We start from the raw sequence: 15,082 nt of genomic DNA, 5'->3' as shown, positions 1-15,082 counted from the left end.
GGTTGACAGAGGAAGAACAATGATTCTAAGCACCACTCTTCATAACTTTCTGGAGTATATGCACATTTCCATCATACAAACTGAGGCAGCAGACTGATTTGTGTCATTCTCAAAACCTTTGGCCAACACTGTACTGCGGGTACCGGTACAGAGTCAATGTGCGAGGGTACAGGTTAGTCTAGGTAATTTGTACATGTAGGTATGAGTGAATTGACTATGTATAGATAATAAACAGCGAGTAGCAGCAGTGTAAAAACAAATGGAGGGGGGGGGGGTCAATGTAAATAGTCCGGATGACTGTTTGATTAATTGTTCAGCTGTCTTATGGCTTGGGGGTAGAAACTGTTTAGGAGCCTCTTGGTCCTATACTTGGCGCACTGGTACACCTTACCATGTGGTAGCAGAGAGAACAGTCTATGACTTGGGTGACTGGAGTCTGAAATGTTTTGGGGCTTTCCTCTGATACCACCTAGTATATAGGTCCTGGATGGCAGGAAGCTTGGCCCCAGTGATGTACTGGGACGTACACACTACCCTCTGTAGTGCCTTAGGGTCAGATGCCGAGCAGTTGCCATACCAAGCGGTGATGCAACCAGTCAGGATGCTCTCGATGATGCAGCTGTAAAACCTTTTGAGGATCTGGGGACCCATGCCAAATCTTTTCAGTCTCCTGAGGGGGAAAAGGTTTTGTCGTGCCCTCTTCACGACTGTCTTGTTGTGCTTGGACCATGATAGTTCGTTGGTGATGTGGACACCAAGGAACTTGAAACTCTCAACCCGCTCCCCTACAGCCCCGTTGATGTTAATGGGGGCCTGTTCAGTCCTTTTCCTGTAGTAGATCAGCTCCTATGTCTTGCTCACATTGATGGATAGGTTGTTGTTCTGAGTACACGTCCTGGTAATCCGCCTGGCCCTGCAGCCTTGTGAATGTTGACCTGTTTAAAAAGGTCTTACTCACATCGGCTACAGACAGCGTGATCCAAAACAGCTGACGCTCTCATGCATGGTTCAGTGTTGCTTGCGTCGAAGAGCGCATAGAAGTAATTTAGCTCGACTGGTAGTCCAGAGTTCATCTAAACAGGGGATCTTGTGTGTTTATTTGCCTGTGCTGTCTGTGTGAGATAGAACCCAGTGGAGCGGGGAACAAATACATAAATATTGACTCATCACAACTCCACAGCTGTATGCTAGCCTGGTGCCACGCACAAACACAGCAGAGGTCTTAGTTTTCTATTCCAACAACTCTTCTCCTGTGAGAGGCAAAAGAAGATCCAGGGTCCAATGCTGGACTTGCTGTGGTCGGTCTCTCAATCTGACATGTTTTTCAAAATGCATCTTAAACTACCTGAGAGCCTTTACCTTACAGTTATGAGAGATGACAGCAGTCAAGAACCTGCAAAGAAACACAGCCAGAACACACCAGACCCTCTAGATGAGTTTTATTGGAATGCATACTCACAACGTTTTACAACACGACACAAATAACTTCAGCCATTTCAAATTGATCACAACACAAAGTGCTATTTAAATCACCTTTAAATCACATAGGTGTGAGGACACATGACATAATATACTGTAGCATGACCAGGAAAACAACATACAGCCAGAGTGGAGGAGAATTGACAGGTAGGAAAAGACACCTTTTACACATCAACTCCTGACATAAACTGGACAGTTGATCCAGGTAATTTCATTGGATGATGTACATAGATACACTCAGCCACACATACACTGGTATGCATGTATACCCCAGTACATGCATGCAAGCCCAGACAGAGTGGGTTCCATGCAGGGGTCAGGAGTTAGGAGATCAGCTCCTGGTGGCCACAGCCGGTTGCTGCTGCTGGTCAGACGACTGGAGCTGCTTCCCCAGATACTCCCTGTAGAGGAAAGGAGGAGTATATCATCAATAATCCAGAATCTACCATCCTTTGCCTCAACCTCAAACAGTTTTGGAATTAATTGGAACGCCGACTGCGAGCCAGGCCTAATCACCCAACATCAGTGCCTGACCGCACTAATGCTCGTGGCTGAATGGAAGCAAGTCCCTGCAGCAATGTTCCAACATCTAGTGGAAAGCCTTCCCAGAAGAGTGGAGGCTGTTATCTAGTGGAAATACTTCCCAGAAGAGTGGAGGCTGTTATAGCAGCAATGTTCCAACATCTAGTGGAAAGCCTTCCCAGAAGAGTGGAGGCTGTTATAGCAGCAATGTTCCAACATCTAGTGGAAATACTTCCCAGAAGAGTGGAGGCTGTTATATCGTCAAAGGGGGGGACCAACTCTATGTTAATGCTTTTGATTTTGGAATGAGATGTTCGACGAGCAAGTGTCCACATACTGTTGGTCATGTAGTGTATTTAACCCCTTGTTTTCGGCACTCAACAGTCTAGGCCCACCCTGAAACAGGGGAGAGGGAGGGTTTCTACTAAACTACATTGCCTTCGGAAAAGTTCAGACCCCTTCACTTTTTCCACATTTTGTTCGGTTACAGCCATATTAAAAAATGTATCATAGTTTTTCCCCCTCAATCTACACACAATACCCCATAATGACAAAACACTTCAAAAGAAATGTTTTAAACATTTTTGCTAATTTATATATAACATTTAAAAAACTGAAATATTACGTTTACATAAGTTCAGACCCTTTACTCAGTGCTTTGTTGAACAACCTTTGGCAGCCACTATACCCTCAAGTCTTCTTGGGTGAGATGCTACAAGCTTGGCACACCTGTATTTGGAGAGTTTCTCCCATTCTTCTCTGCAGATCCTCTCAAGCTTTGTCAGGTTGGATAGGGAGTGTCGCTGCACATCTATTTTAATGTCTCTCCAGAGACGTTAGACCAGGTTCAATGCTGGGCTCTGGCTGGGCCACTCAAGGACATTCAGAGACTTGTCCCGAAGCCACTCCTCTTGGCTTTTTGCTTAGGGTCGTTGTCCTGTTGGAAGGTGAACCTACCCCCCCTCAAGTCTGAGGTCCTGAGCAGATTTCATCAAGGATCTCTGTACTTTGCTCCGTTCATCTTTCCCTCGATCCTGACTAGTCTCCCAGTCCCTGCCGCTGAATAACATCCCCACAGCATGATGCTGCCACCACCATGCTTCACCGTAGGGATGGTACCAGGTTTCCTCCAGATGTGACGCTTGGCATTCAGGCCAGAGTTCAATCTTGGTTTCATCAGACCAGAGAATCTTGTTTCTTATGGTCTGAGAGTCTTTAGGTGCCTTTTGGCAAACTCCAAGCGGGCTGCCATGTGCCTTTTACTGAGGAGTGGCTTCTGTCTGGCCACTCTTCTATAAAGGACTGATTGGTGGAGTACTGCAGAGATGGTTGTCTTTCTTGAAGGTTCTCCCATCTCCACAGAGGAACGCTGGAGCTCTGTCAGAGTGACCATTTGGTTCTTGGTTAACTCCCTGACCAAGGTCCTTCTCCCCCGATTGCTCAGTTTGGCCGGGTGGCCAGCTCTAGGAAGAGTCTTGGTGGTTCCAAACTTCTTCCATTTAAAAATGATGGAGGCCACTGTTCTTGGGGACCTTCAATGCTGCAGAAATGTTTTGGTACCCTTCCCCAGATCTGTGCCTCGACACAATCCGGTCTCTGAACCTCATGGCTTGGTTTTTGCTCTGACATGCACGGTCAACTGTGGGACCTGATATAGACAGGTGTGTGCCTTTCCAAATCTTGTCTAATCAATTGAATTTACCACAGCTGGACACCAAAAAAGTTGTAGAAACATCTCAAGGGTGATCAATGGAAACAGGATGCACCTGAGCTCAATTTCTAGTCTCATAGCAAAGGGTCTGAATACTTATGTAAATAAGTCATCTTTTTTATAAAATGTAAATTTGGTACAATTTCTGAAAATCTGTTTTGCTTGGTCATTATGGGGTATTGTGTAGATTGCTGAGACTTTAAATATTTAATCCATTTTAGAACAAGGCTGTAACTTAACAAAATGTCAAAAAGTCAAAGTCTGAATTTTCACAAGGAACAGTATATAGTGAAGCAACAGGTTCATATGTACAGTACCAGTCAAAAGTTTGGACACATACTAATTGCAGGGTTTTTATTTTTTACTAATACATTGTAGAATAGTGAAGACATCAAAAACTATTGAAATAGGCTTTAACAAATAATAAAATATGTACATATATATTCTTGAGTGCCAGCCACCCTTTGCCTTGACAGCATTGCACACTCTTAGCATACTCTCAACCAGCTTCATGAGGTAGTCACCTGGAATGCATTTCAATGAACAGGTGTTCCTTGCTAAAAGTGAATTTGTGGAATTTATTTCCTTCTTAATGCGTTTCAGCCAATCAGTTGTGTTGGTACAAGGTAGGGGTGGTATACAGAAGATAGCTTTGGTAAAAGACCAAGTCCATATTATTGCAAGAACAGCTCAAATAAGCAAAGAGAAACAGCCCATCTAGTTTGCGCTTAGTGGGACTATCATTTGTTTTTCAAAAGGACAATGACCGAACACACCTCCGGGCTGTATGAGGTTTATTTCACCAAGAGGGAGCGTGATGGAGTGCTGCAAACCCGACCTCAACCCAATTGAAATTGTTTGGGATGAGTTGGGCCGCAAAGTGAAGTCTCTGCAGCCCTCAAGTGCTCAGCATTGTGGGAACTCCTTCAAGACTGTTGGAAAAGCATTCCTCGTGAAGCTGGTTGAAAGAATTGCCAAGAGTGTGCAAAGCAGTCATATTTATATTTATATATTTAGATTTGTTTAACACTTTTTTGGTTACTACATGACTCCATGTGTTATTTCATAGTGTTGATGTCTACACTATTATTCTACAATGTAGAACATAATAATAAAGACAAACCCTAGAATGAGTAGGTGTGTCCAAACCTTTGACTGGTACTGTATGGTACTACACTACAGTTCAAAAGTTTGGGGTCACTTAGAAATGTTGTTTTTGAAAGAAAAGCTATTTTTTGTGTCCATTAAAATAACATTTACCAGAAATACAGTGTAGACATGGTTAATGTTGTAAATGACTATTGTAGCTGGAAACGGCTGCTTTTATATGGAATATCTACACCGGCGCACGTTGTGTTAGCTAATCCAAGTACAGAGGCCCATTATCAGCAACCATCACTTCTGTGTTCCAATGGCACGTTGTGTTAGCTAATCCAAGTTTACCATTTTAAAAGGCTAATTGATCATTAGAAAAGCCTTTTTCAATTATGTTAGCACATCTGAAAACTGTTGTGCTGATTAAAGAAGCATTAAAACTGGCCTTCTTTAGAGTATCTGGAACATCAGCATTTGTGGGTTCGGGCTCAAAATGGCCAGAAACACAGAACTTTCTTCTGAATCTCGTCAGTCTATTCTTGTTCTGAGAAATGAAGGCTATTCCATGTGAGAAATAGTTGGGACCATGCCAAGAAACTGAAGATCTCGTACAACGCTGTGTACTATTCCCTTCATAGAACAGCGCAAACTGGCCCTAACCAGAATAGAAGGAGTGGGAGGCCCCAGTGCACAACTGAGCAAGAGGACAAGTCCATTAGTGTGTCTAGTTTGAGAAATAGTCCTCAACTGGCAGCTTCATTAAATAGTACCCGCAAAACACCAGTCAACGTCAACAGTGAAGAGGCGACTCCCGGATGCTGGCCTTCTAGGCAGAGTTCCTCTGTCCAGTGTCTGTGTTCTTTTGCTCATCTTAATCGTTTCTTTTTATTGGCCAGTCTGAGATATGGCTTTTTCAAACTTTGCCTAGAAGGCCAGCATTGGAGGACTCTTCAGTTTAAACTTGACTGGTGTTTTGCGGGTATTATTTAATGAAGCTGCCAGTTGACTATAAACTATAGTATTAATATAGTATGTACCAGTTATGGACCATGAGTTTAAGTATTAGCTCCCAGGTGGAACAGGGGTCTACGGTACTGCATCTCAGTGCAAGAGGCGTCACTACAGTAACTGGTTTAGTAATCCAGGCTGTATCACACCCGGCCGTGATTGGGAGTCCTATAGGTTTTAAATTGTACCTAGCGTAGGCCAGGGTAGGCAGTCATTGTAAATAAGAATTTGTTCTTAACTGGACATGAGTTAAATAAAGTATAAGTAACAAACAGTTGAAGACATTACGTACCAGTTGGGGACCATGAGTTTAAACCAGTACCTAGTAGTAGTAGTACGTACCAGTTGGGGACCATGAGTTTAAACTAGTACCTAGTAGTAGTAGTACGTACCGGTTGGGGACCATGAGTTTAAACTAGTACCTAGTAGTAGTAGTACGTACCGGTTGGGGACCATGAGTTTAAACCAGTACCTAGTAGTAGTAGTACGTACCGGTTGGGGACCATGAGTTTAAACTAGTACCTAGTAGTAGTAGTACGTACCAGTTGGGGACCATGAGTTTAAACCAGTACCTAGTAGTAGTAGTACGTACCAGTTGGGGACCATGAGTTTAAACCAGTACCTAGTAGTAGTAGTACGTACCAGTTGGGGACCATGAGTTTAAACCAGTACCTAGTAGTAGTAGTACGTACCGGTTGGGGACCATGAGTTTAAACCAGTACCTAGTAGTAGTAGTACGTACCGGTTGGGGACCATGAGTTTAAACCAGTACCTAGTAGTAGTAGTACGTACCGGTTGGGGACCATGAGTTTAAACCAGTACCTAGTAGTAGTAGTACGTACCGGTTGGGGACCATGAGTTTAAACCAGTACCTAGTAGTAGTAGTACGTACCGGTTGGGGACCATGAGTTTAAACCAGTACCTAGTAGTAGTAGTACGTACCAGTTGGGGACCATGAGTTTAAACCAGTACCTAGTAGTAGTAGTACGTACCGGTTGGGGACCATGAGTTTAAACTAGTACCTAGTAGTAGTAGTACGTACCAGTTGGGGACCATGAGTTTAAACTAGTACCTAGTAGTAGTAGTACGTACCGGTTGGGGACCATGAGTTTAAACTAGTACCTAGTAGTAGTAGTACGTACCAGTTGGGGACCATGAGTTCAAACCAGTACCTAGTAGTAGTAGTACGTACCGGTTGGGGACCATGAGTATAAACTAGTACCTAGTAGTAGTAGTACGTACCGGTTGGGGACCATGAGTTTAAACTAGTACCTAGTAGTAGTAGTACGTACCGGTTGGGGACCATGAGTTTAAACTAGTAGCTAGTAGTAGTACGTACCGGTTGGGGACCATGAGTTTAAACTAGTACCTAGTAGTAGTAGTACGTACCGGTTGGGGACCATGAGTTTAAACTAGTACCTAGTAGTAGTAGTATGTACCGGTTTTGGGACCATGAGTTTAAACTAGTAGCTAGTAGTAGTAGTACGTACCGGTTGGGGACCATGAGTTTAAACTAGTACCTAGTAGTAGTAGTACGTACCGGTTGGGGACCATGAGTTTAAACTAGTACCTAGTAGTAGTAGTACGTACCGGTTGGGGACCATGAGTTTAAACTAGTAGCTAGTAGTAGTACACGGTTGGGGACCATGAGTTTAAACTAGTAGCTAGTAGTAGTAGTACGTACCGGTTGGGGACCATGAGTTTAAACTAGTACCTAGTAGTAGTAGTACTAACGGTTGGGGACCATGAGTTTAAACTAGTAGCTAGTAGTATAGTAGAAGTACGTACCAGTTGGGGACCATGAGTTTAAACTAGTACCTAGTAGTAGCATACACCAGTTGGGGACCATGAGTTTAAACTAGTACCTAGTAGTAGTAGTAGATGGTTGGGGACCATGAGTTTAAACTAGTACCTAGTAGTAGTAGTACGTGGTTGGGGACCATGAGTTTAAACTAGTAGCTAGTAGTATAGTAGAAGTACGTACCAGTTGTGGACCATGAGTTTAAACTAGTACCTAGTAGTAGTAGTTGTGGACCATGAGTTTAAACTAGTACCTAGCAGTAATATAGTTGTAGTACGTACCAGTTGGGGACCATGAGTTTAAACTAGTACCTAGTAGTAGTAGTACATACCGGTTGGGGACCATGAGTTTAAACTAGTAGCTAGTAGTATAGTAGAAGTACGTACCAGTTGTGGACCATGAGTTTAAACTAGTACCTAGCAGTAATATAGTTGTAGTACGTACCAGTTGTGGACCATGAGTTTAAACTAGTAGCTAGTAGTAGTATAGTAGAAGTACGTACCAGTTGGGGACCATGAGTTTAAACTAGTACCTATCAGTAATATAGTTGTAGTACGTACCGGTTGGGGAACATGAGTTTAAACTAGTACCTAGTAGTAGTAGTACGTACCAGTTGGGGACCATGAGTTTAAACTAGTACCTAGCAGTAATATAGTAGAAGTACGTACCGGTTGGGGACCATGAGTTTAAACTAGTAGTAGTAGAAGTACGTACCAGTTAGGGACCATGAGTTTAAACTAGTAGCTAGTAGTAGTAGTACGTACCAGTTGGGGACCATGAGTTTAAACTAGTACCTAGTAGTTGTAGTACGTACCAGTTGGGGACCATGAGTTTAAACTAGTACCTAGCAGTAATATAGTAGAAGTACATACCGGTTGGGGACCATGAGTTTAAACTAGTAGTAGAAGTACGTACCAGTTGGGGACCATGAGTTTAAACTAGTACCTAGTAGTAGTACGTACCAGTTGGGGACCATGAGTTTAAAGTAGTAGTAGTAGAAGTACGTACCAGTTAGGGACCATGAGTTTAAACTAGTAGCTAGTAGTAGTAGAAGTACGTACCAGTTGGGGACCATGAGGTTAAACTAGTACCTAGTAGTAGTAGTACGTACCAGTTGTGGACCATGAGTTTAAACTAGTACCTAGTAGTATAGTAGAAGTACGTACCAGTTGTGGACCACGAGTTTAAACTAGTACCTAGTAGTATAGTAGAAGTACGTACCAGTTGGGGACCATGAGTTTAAACTAGTACCTAGTAGTATAGTAGCACCGGTTGGGGACCATGAGTTTAAACTAGTAGTAGTAGTACGTACCAGTTGGGGACCATGAGTTTAAACTAGTACCTAGTAGTAGTAGTACGTACCAGTTGGGGACCATGAGTTTAAACTAGTACCTAGTAGTAGTAGTAGTAGTACGTACCAGTTGTGGACCATGAGTTTAAACTAGTACCTAGTAGTATAGTAGCACCGGTTGGGGACCATGAGTTTAAACTAGTACCTAGTAGTAGTACCAGTTGGGGACCATGAGTTTAAACTAGTACCTAGTAGTAGTGCATGCCAGTTGTGGACCATGAGTTTAAACTAGTAGTAGTAGAAGTACGTACCAGTTGTGGACCATGAGTTTAAACTAGTACCTAGTAGTAGTACCTAGTAGTATAGTAGAAGTACGTACCAGTTGTAGTAGTAATAGTAGCAGCAGTAGCAGTAGTCGTACCGGTTGGGGACCATGATTTTAAACTAGTACCTAGTAGTAGTACCTAGTAGTATAGTAGAAGTACGTACCAGTTGTGGACCATGAGTTTAAACTAGTAGCTAGTAGTAATATAGTTGTAGTACGTACCAGTTGTGGACCATGAGTTTAAACTAGTAGCAGTAGAGTTTAAACATACCAGTTGGGGACCATGAGTTTAAACTAGTACCTAGCAGTAATATAGTTGTAGTACGTACAGTTGTGGACCATGAGTTTAAACTAGTAGGTACCATACCAGTTGGGGACCATGAGTTTAAACTAGTAGCTAGTACCTAGTAGTATAGTAGAAGTATACCGGTTGGGGACCATGAGTTTAAACTAGTACCTAGTAGTAGTAGTACCAGTTGTGGACCATGAGTTTAAACTAGTACCTAGTAGTATAGTAGAACGTACCAGTTGGGGACCATGAGTTTAAACTAGTACCTAGTAGTAGTAGTACGTACCAGTTGGGGACCATGAGTTTAAACTAGTACCTAGTAGTAGTAGTAGCACCAGTTGGGGACCATGAGTTTAAACTAGTACCTAGTAGTAGTAGTACCAGTTGGGGACCATGAGTTTAAACTAGTAGCTAAGTACGTAGCCAGTTGTGGACCATGAGTTTCTGCACGGCCAGCAGGGCGTTGTAGCGGACCAGCTGATCGTCATGGTGCATGTGGTTCATCACCAGCTGTTTACCTCCAAGCTGCTCTATCACCCTGACACAGAGATAAACACTGGTTATATAAACACCGAGTGGACAAAACATTCCCACAGTTGTCAAGTTGGCTGGATGTCCTTCGGATGATGGACCGTTTTTTGATATATGCAGGAAACTGTTGAGTGTAAAAAAAACAGGTGCGCCTGGCAGCTACTACCATACCCCGTTCTAAGGCAGCTACCACCATACCCCGTTCTAAGGCAGCTACCACCATACCCCGTTCTAAGGCAGCTACCACCATACCCCGTTCTAAGGCAGCTACCACCATACCCCGTTCTAAGGCAGCTACCACCATACCCCGTTCTAAGGCAGCTACCACCATACCCCGTTCCCGTTCTAAGGCAGCTACCACCATACCCCGTTCTAAGGCAGCTACCACCATACCCCGTTCTAAGGCAGCTACCACCATACCCCGTTCTAAGGCAGCTACCACCATACCCCGTTCCAGTTCTAAGGCAGCTACCACCATACCCCGTTCTAAGGCAGTTCTAAGGCAGCTACCACCATACCCGTTCTAAGGCAGCTACCACCATACCCCTAAGGCAGCTACCACCATACCCCGTTCTAAGGCAGCTACCACCATACCCCGTTCTAAGGCAGCTACCACCATACCCCGTTCTAAGGCAGCTACCACCATACCCCGTTCTAAGGCAGCTACCACCATACCCGTTCTAAGGCAGCTACAGCTACCACCATACCCCGTTCTAAGGCAGCTACCACCATACCCCGTTCTAAGGCAGCTACCACTACCATACCACCATACCCCGTTCTAAGGCAGCTACTACCATACCCGTTCTAAGGCAGCTACTACCATACCCCGTTCTAAGGCAGCTACTACCATACCCCGTTCTAAGGCAGCTACTACCATACCCCGTTCTAAGGCAGCTACTACCATACCCCGTTCTAATGGCAGCTACTACCATACCCCATGTCTAAGGCAGCTAATAATCCTTCTAAGGCAGCTACTACCATACCCCCTTTCATCTGCACTGAAGGCAGCTACTAACCCGTTCTAAGGCAGCTACTACCATACCCCGTTCTAAGGCAGCTACTACCATACCCCGTTCTAAGGCAGCTACTACCATACCCCGTTCTAAGGCAGCTACTACCATACCCCGTTCTAAGGCAGCTACTACCATACCCCGTTCTAAGGCAGCTACTACCATACTCCCGTTCTAAGGCAGCTACTACCATACCCCGTTCTAAGGCAGCTACTACCATACCCCGTTCTAAGGCATAACATAACCATAATCATTACCCCTCTGAATGGCACACAGACACAATCCATGTCTCAAGGAGGAGAAAATCCTTCTTTAACTGGTCTCCTCCTCTTCATCTGCACTGATTGAAGTGGATTTAACAGGTGACATCAATAAGGGATTATAGATGTCACCAGTTCAGTCTATGCCATGGAAAGAGCAGGTGTTCATAATGTATTGTTCACTCAGTGTATACTGTGTGTCCTTACCCTGACACCAGGTAGTGTCTGACATATTCTCCAACATCATGAGCAGCTACAGCAATAACCTGAGGGTCATCAGATACCTCCAACAGCCGAGTAAGGATCCTGAGGAGGGAGAACATATAACACATAACACACCCTGACACCAGATACCGCCTCTTCACCCTGACACCAGATACCGCCTCTTCACCCTGACACCAGATACCGCCCTTCACCCTGACACCAGATACCGCCTCTTCACCCTGACACCAGATACCGCCTCTTCACCCTGACACCAGATACCGCCCTGACACCACCCTGACACCAGATACCGCCTCTTCACCCTGACACCAGATACCGCCTCTTCACCCTGACACCAGATACCGCCCTTCACCCTGACACCAGATACCGCCCTTCACCCTGACACCAGATACCGCCTCTTCACCCTGACACCAGATACCGCCTCTTCACCCTGACACCAGATACCGCCTCTTCACCCTGACACCAGATACCGCCTCTTCACCCTGACACCAGATACCGCCTCTTCACCCTGACACCAGATACCGCCTCTTCACCCTGACACCAGATACCGCCTCTTCACCCTGACACCAGATACCGCCTCTTCACCCTGACACCAGATACCGCCTCTTCACCCTGACACCAGATACCGCCTCTTCACCCTGACACCAGATACCGCCTCTTCACCCTGACACCAGATACCGCCTCTTCACCCTGACACCAGATACCGCCTCTTCACCCTGACACCAGATACCGCCTCTTCACCCTGACACCAGATACCGCCTCTTCACCCTGACACCAGATACCGCCTCTTCACCCTGACACCAGATACCGCCTCTTCACCCTGACACCAGATACCGCCTCTTCACCCTGACACCAGATACCGCCTCTTCACCCTGACACCAGATACCGCCTCTTCACCCTGACACCAGATACCGCCTCTTCACCCTGACACCAGATACCGCCTCTTCACCCTGACACCAGATACCGCCTCTTCACCCTGACACCAGATACCGCCTCTTCACCCTGACACCAGATACCGCCTCTTCACCCTGACACCAGATACCGCCTCTTCACCCTGACACCAGATACCGCCTCTTCACCCTGACACCAGATACCGCCTCTTCACCCTGACACCAGATACCGCCTCTTCACCCTGACACCAGATACCGCCTCTTCACCCTGACACCAGATACCGCCTCTTCACCCTGACACCAGATACCGCCTCTTCACCCTGACACCAGATACCGCCTCTTCACCCTGACACCAGATACCGCCTCTTCACCCTGACACCAGATACCGCCTCTTCACCCTGACACCAGATACCGCCTCTTCACCCTGACACCAGATACCGCCTCTTCACCCTGACACCAGATACCGCCTCTTCACCCTGACACCAGATACCGCCTCTTCACCCTGACACCAGATACCGCCTCTTCACCCTGACACCAGATACCGCCTCTTCACCCTGACACCAGATACCGCCTCTTCACCCTGACACCAGATACCGCCTCTTCACCCTGACACAGATACCGCCTCTTCACCCTGACACCAGATACCGCCTCTTCACCTGACACCAGATACCGCCTCTTCACCCTGACACCAGATACAGAACCTCTTCACCCTGACACCAGATACCGCCTCTTCACCCTGACACCAGATACCGCCTCTTCACCCTGACACCAGATACCGCCTCTTCACCCTGACACCAGATACCGCCTCTTCACCCTAACTAACCCGAACTTTAGAAACGTCATCACACTAACATCAGATACCTTTATAAACTACCATTTCTTTCAAAAATATTAGAATCACTGACACTCTCAGCTAAGGAGCTGGTCTGTCTACAGTACCTAGATGCAAAACCAAGACGGGTGTGGAGCGTTCTCTAGTAAAGCCCCTCAATTACAGAACAGCGTTCTCTCATAAAACCCCTCAGTTACAGAACAGCGTTCTCTCGTAAAACCCCTCAGTTACAGAACAGCGTTCTCTCATAAAACCCCTCAGTTACAGAACAGCGTTCTCTAGTAAAGCACCTCAGTTACAGAACAGCGTTCTCTAGTAAAACCCCTCAGTTACAGAACAGTGTTCTCTAGTAAAACCCCTCAGTTACAGAACAGCTTGCCCTGTCAGGTAAGAGATGCTGGTCCTTCTGTAGCTCAGTTGGTAGAGCATGGCACTTGTAACGCCAGGGTAGTGGGTTCAATCCCCGGGACCACCCATACGTAGAATGTATGCACACATGACTGTAAGTCGCTTTGGATAAAAGCGTCTGCTAAATGGCATATATTGATTATTGATTATTGATAGATGCAGACTCCATTGAGGTTGTTTAAATAACATTTAAACACCAACCATTTTAGCCAGGCCTTTAATAAGTGATTGTATTCTTATGTTATTTTATTTACACTTAGGGTGCCATTTGGGATGCACCCTCATTACCTAACATCCACACTAGGTAGTGCTCTGTGTCTTACCTAACATCCACACTAGGCAGTGCTCTGTGTCTTACCTAACATCCACACTAGGTAGTGCTCTGTGTCTTACCTAACATCCACACTAGGCAGTGCTCTGTGTCTTACCTAACATCCACACTAGGTAGTGCTCTGTGTCTTATCTAACATCCACACTAGGTAGTGCTCTGTGTCTTACCTAACATCCACACTAGGTAGTGCTCTGTGTCTTACCTAACATCCACACTAGGTAGTGCTCTGTGTCTAACATACTAGGTAGTGCTCTGTGTCTACCTAAGTGCTCTGTGTCATCCTAACACTAGGTAGTGCTCTGTGTCTTACCTAACATCCACACTAGGTAGTGCTCTGTGTCTTACCTAACATCCACACTAGGCAGTGCTCTGTGTCTTACCTAACATCCACACTAGGTAGTGCTCTGTGTCTTACCTAACATCCACACTAGGCAGTGCTCTGTGTCTTACCTAACATCCACACTAGGTAGTGCTCTGTGTCTTACCTAACATCCACACTAGGCAGTGCTCTGTGTCTTACCTAACATCCACACTAGGTAGTGCTCTGTGTCTTACCTAACATCCACACTAGGCAGTGCTCTGTGTCTTACCTAACATCCACACTAGGCAGTGCTCTGTGTCTTACCTAACATCCACACTAGGCAGTGCTCTGTGTCTTACCTAACATCCACACTAGGCAGTGCTCTGTGTCTTACCTAACATCCACACTAGGTAGTGCTCTGTGTCTTACCTAACATCCACACTAGGCAGTGCTCTGTGTCTTACCTAACATCCACACTAACATCCACACTAGGCAGTGCTCTGTGTCTTACCTAACATCCACACTAGGCAGTGCTCTGTGTCTTACCTAACATCCACACTAGGTAGTGCTCTGTGTCTTACCTAACATCCACACTAGGTAGTGCTCTGTGTCTTACCTAACATCCACACTAGGTAGTGCTCTGTGTCTTACCTAACATCCACACTAGGTAGTGCTCTGTGTCTTACCTAACATCCACACTAGGTAGTGCTCTGTGTCTTACCTAACATCCACACTAGGTAGTGCTCTGTGTCTTACCTAACATCCACACTAGGTAG

General features: G+C 45.5%; 1 protein-coding gene across 1 annotated transcript in view; it reads right to left on the bottom strand.

The window, feature by feature from the left end:
* Positions 1–1,422: 1,422 nt before the first annotated feature.
* The window catches only part of LOC124040708 (V-type proton ATPase subunit H-like), a 55,684-nt gene continuing 42,024 nt past the window's right edge, over positions 1,423–15,082 (bottom strand). Inside the window, exons 12-14 of the mRNA XM_046357782.1 lie at positions 11,530–11,628; positions 9,946–10,176; positions 1,423–1,880 (exon numbers count right to left, since the gene is read on the bottom strand). Coding sequence (XP_046213738.1) covers positions 1,811–1,880; positions 9,946–10,176; positions 11,530–11,628 — 400 coding nt within the window. The 3' untranslated portion in view covers positions 1,423–1,810. The remainder of the gene's footprint in view (positions 1,881–9,945; positions 10,177–11,529; positions 11,629–15,082) is intronic.

The sequence above is a fragment of the Oncorhynchus gorbuscha genome, linkage group LG08 (assembly GCF_021184085.1).
Source record: "Oncorhynchus gorbuscha isolate QuinsamMale2020 ecotype Even-year linkage group LG08, OgorEven_v1.0, whole genome shotgun sequence".
Taxonomy (NCBI): domain Eukaryota; kingdom Metazoa; phylum Chordata; class Actinopteri; order Salmoniformes; family Salmonidae; genus Oncorhynchus; species Oncorhynchus gorbuscha.
This window is presented reverse-complemented; position numbering and strand designations above follow the sequence as displayed.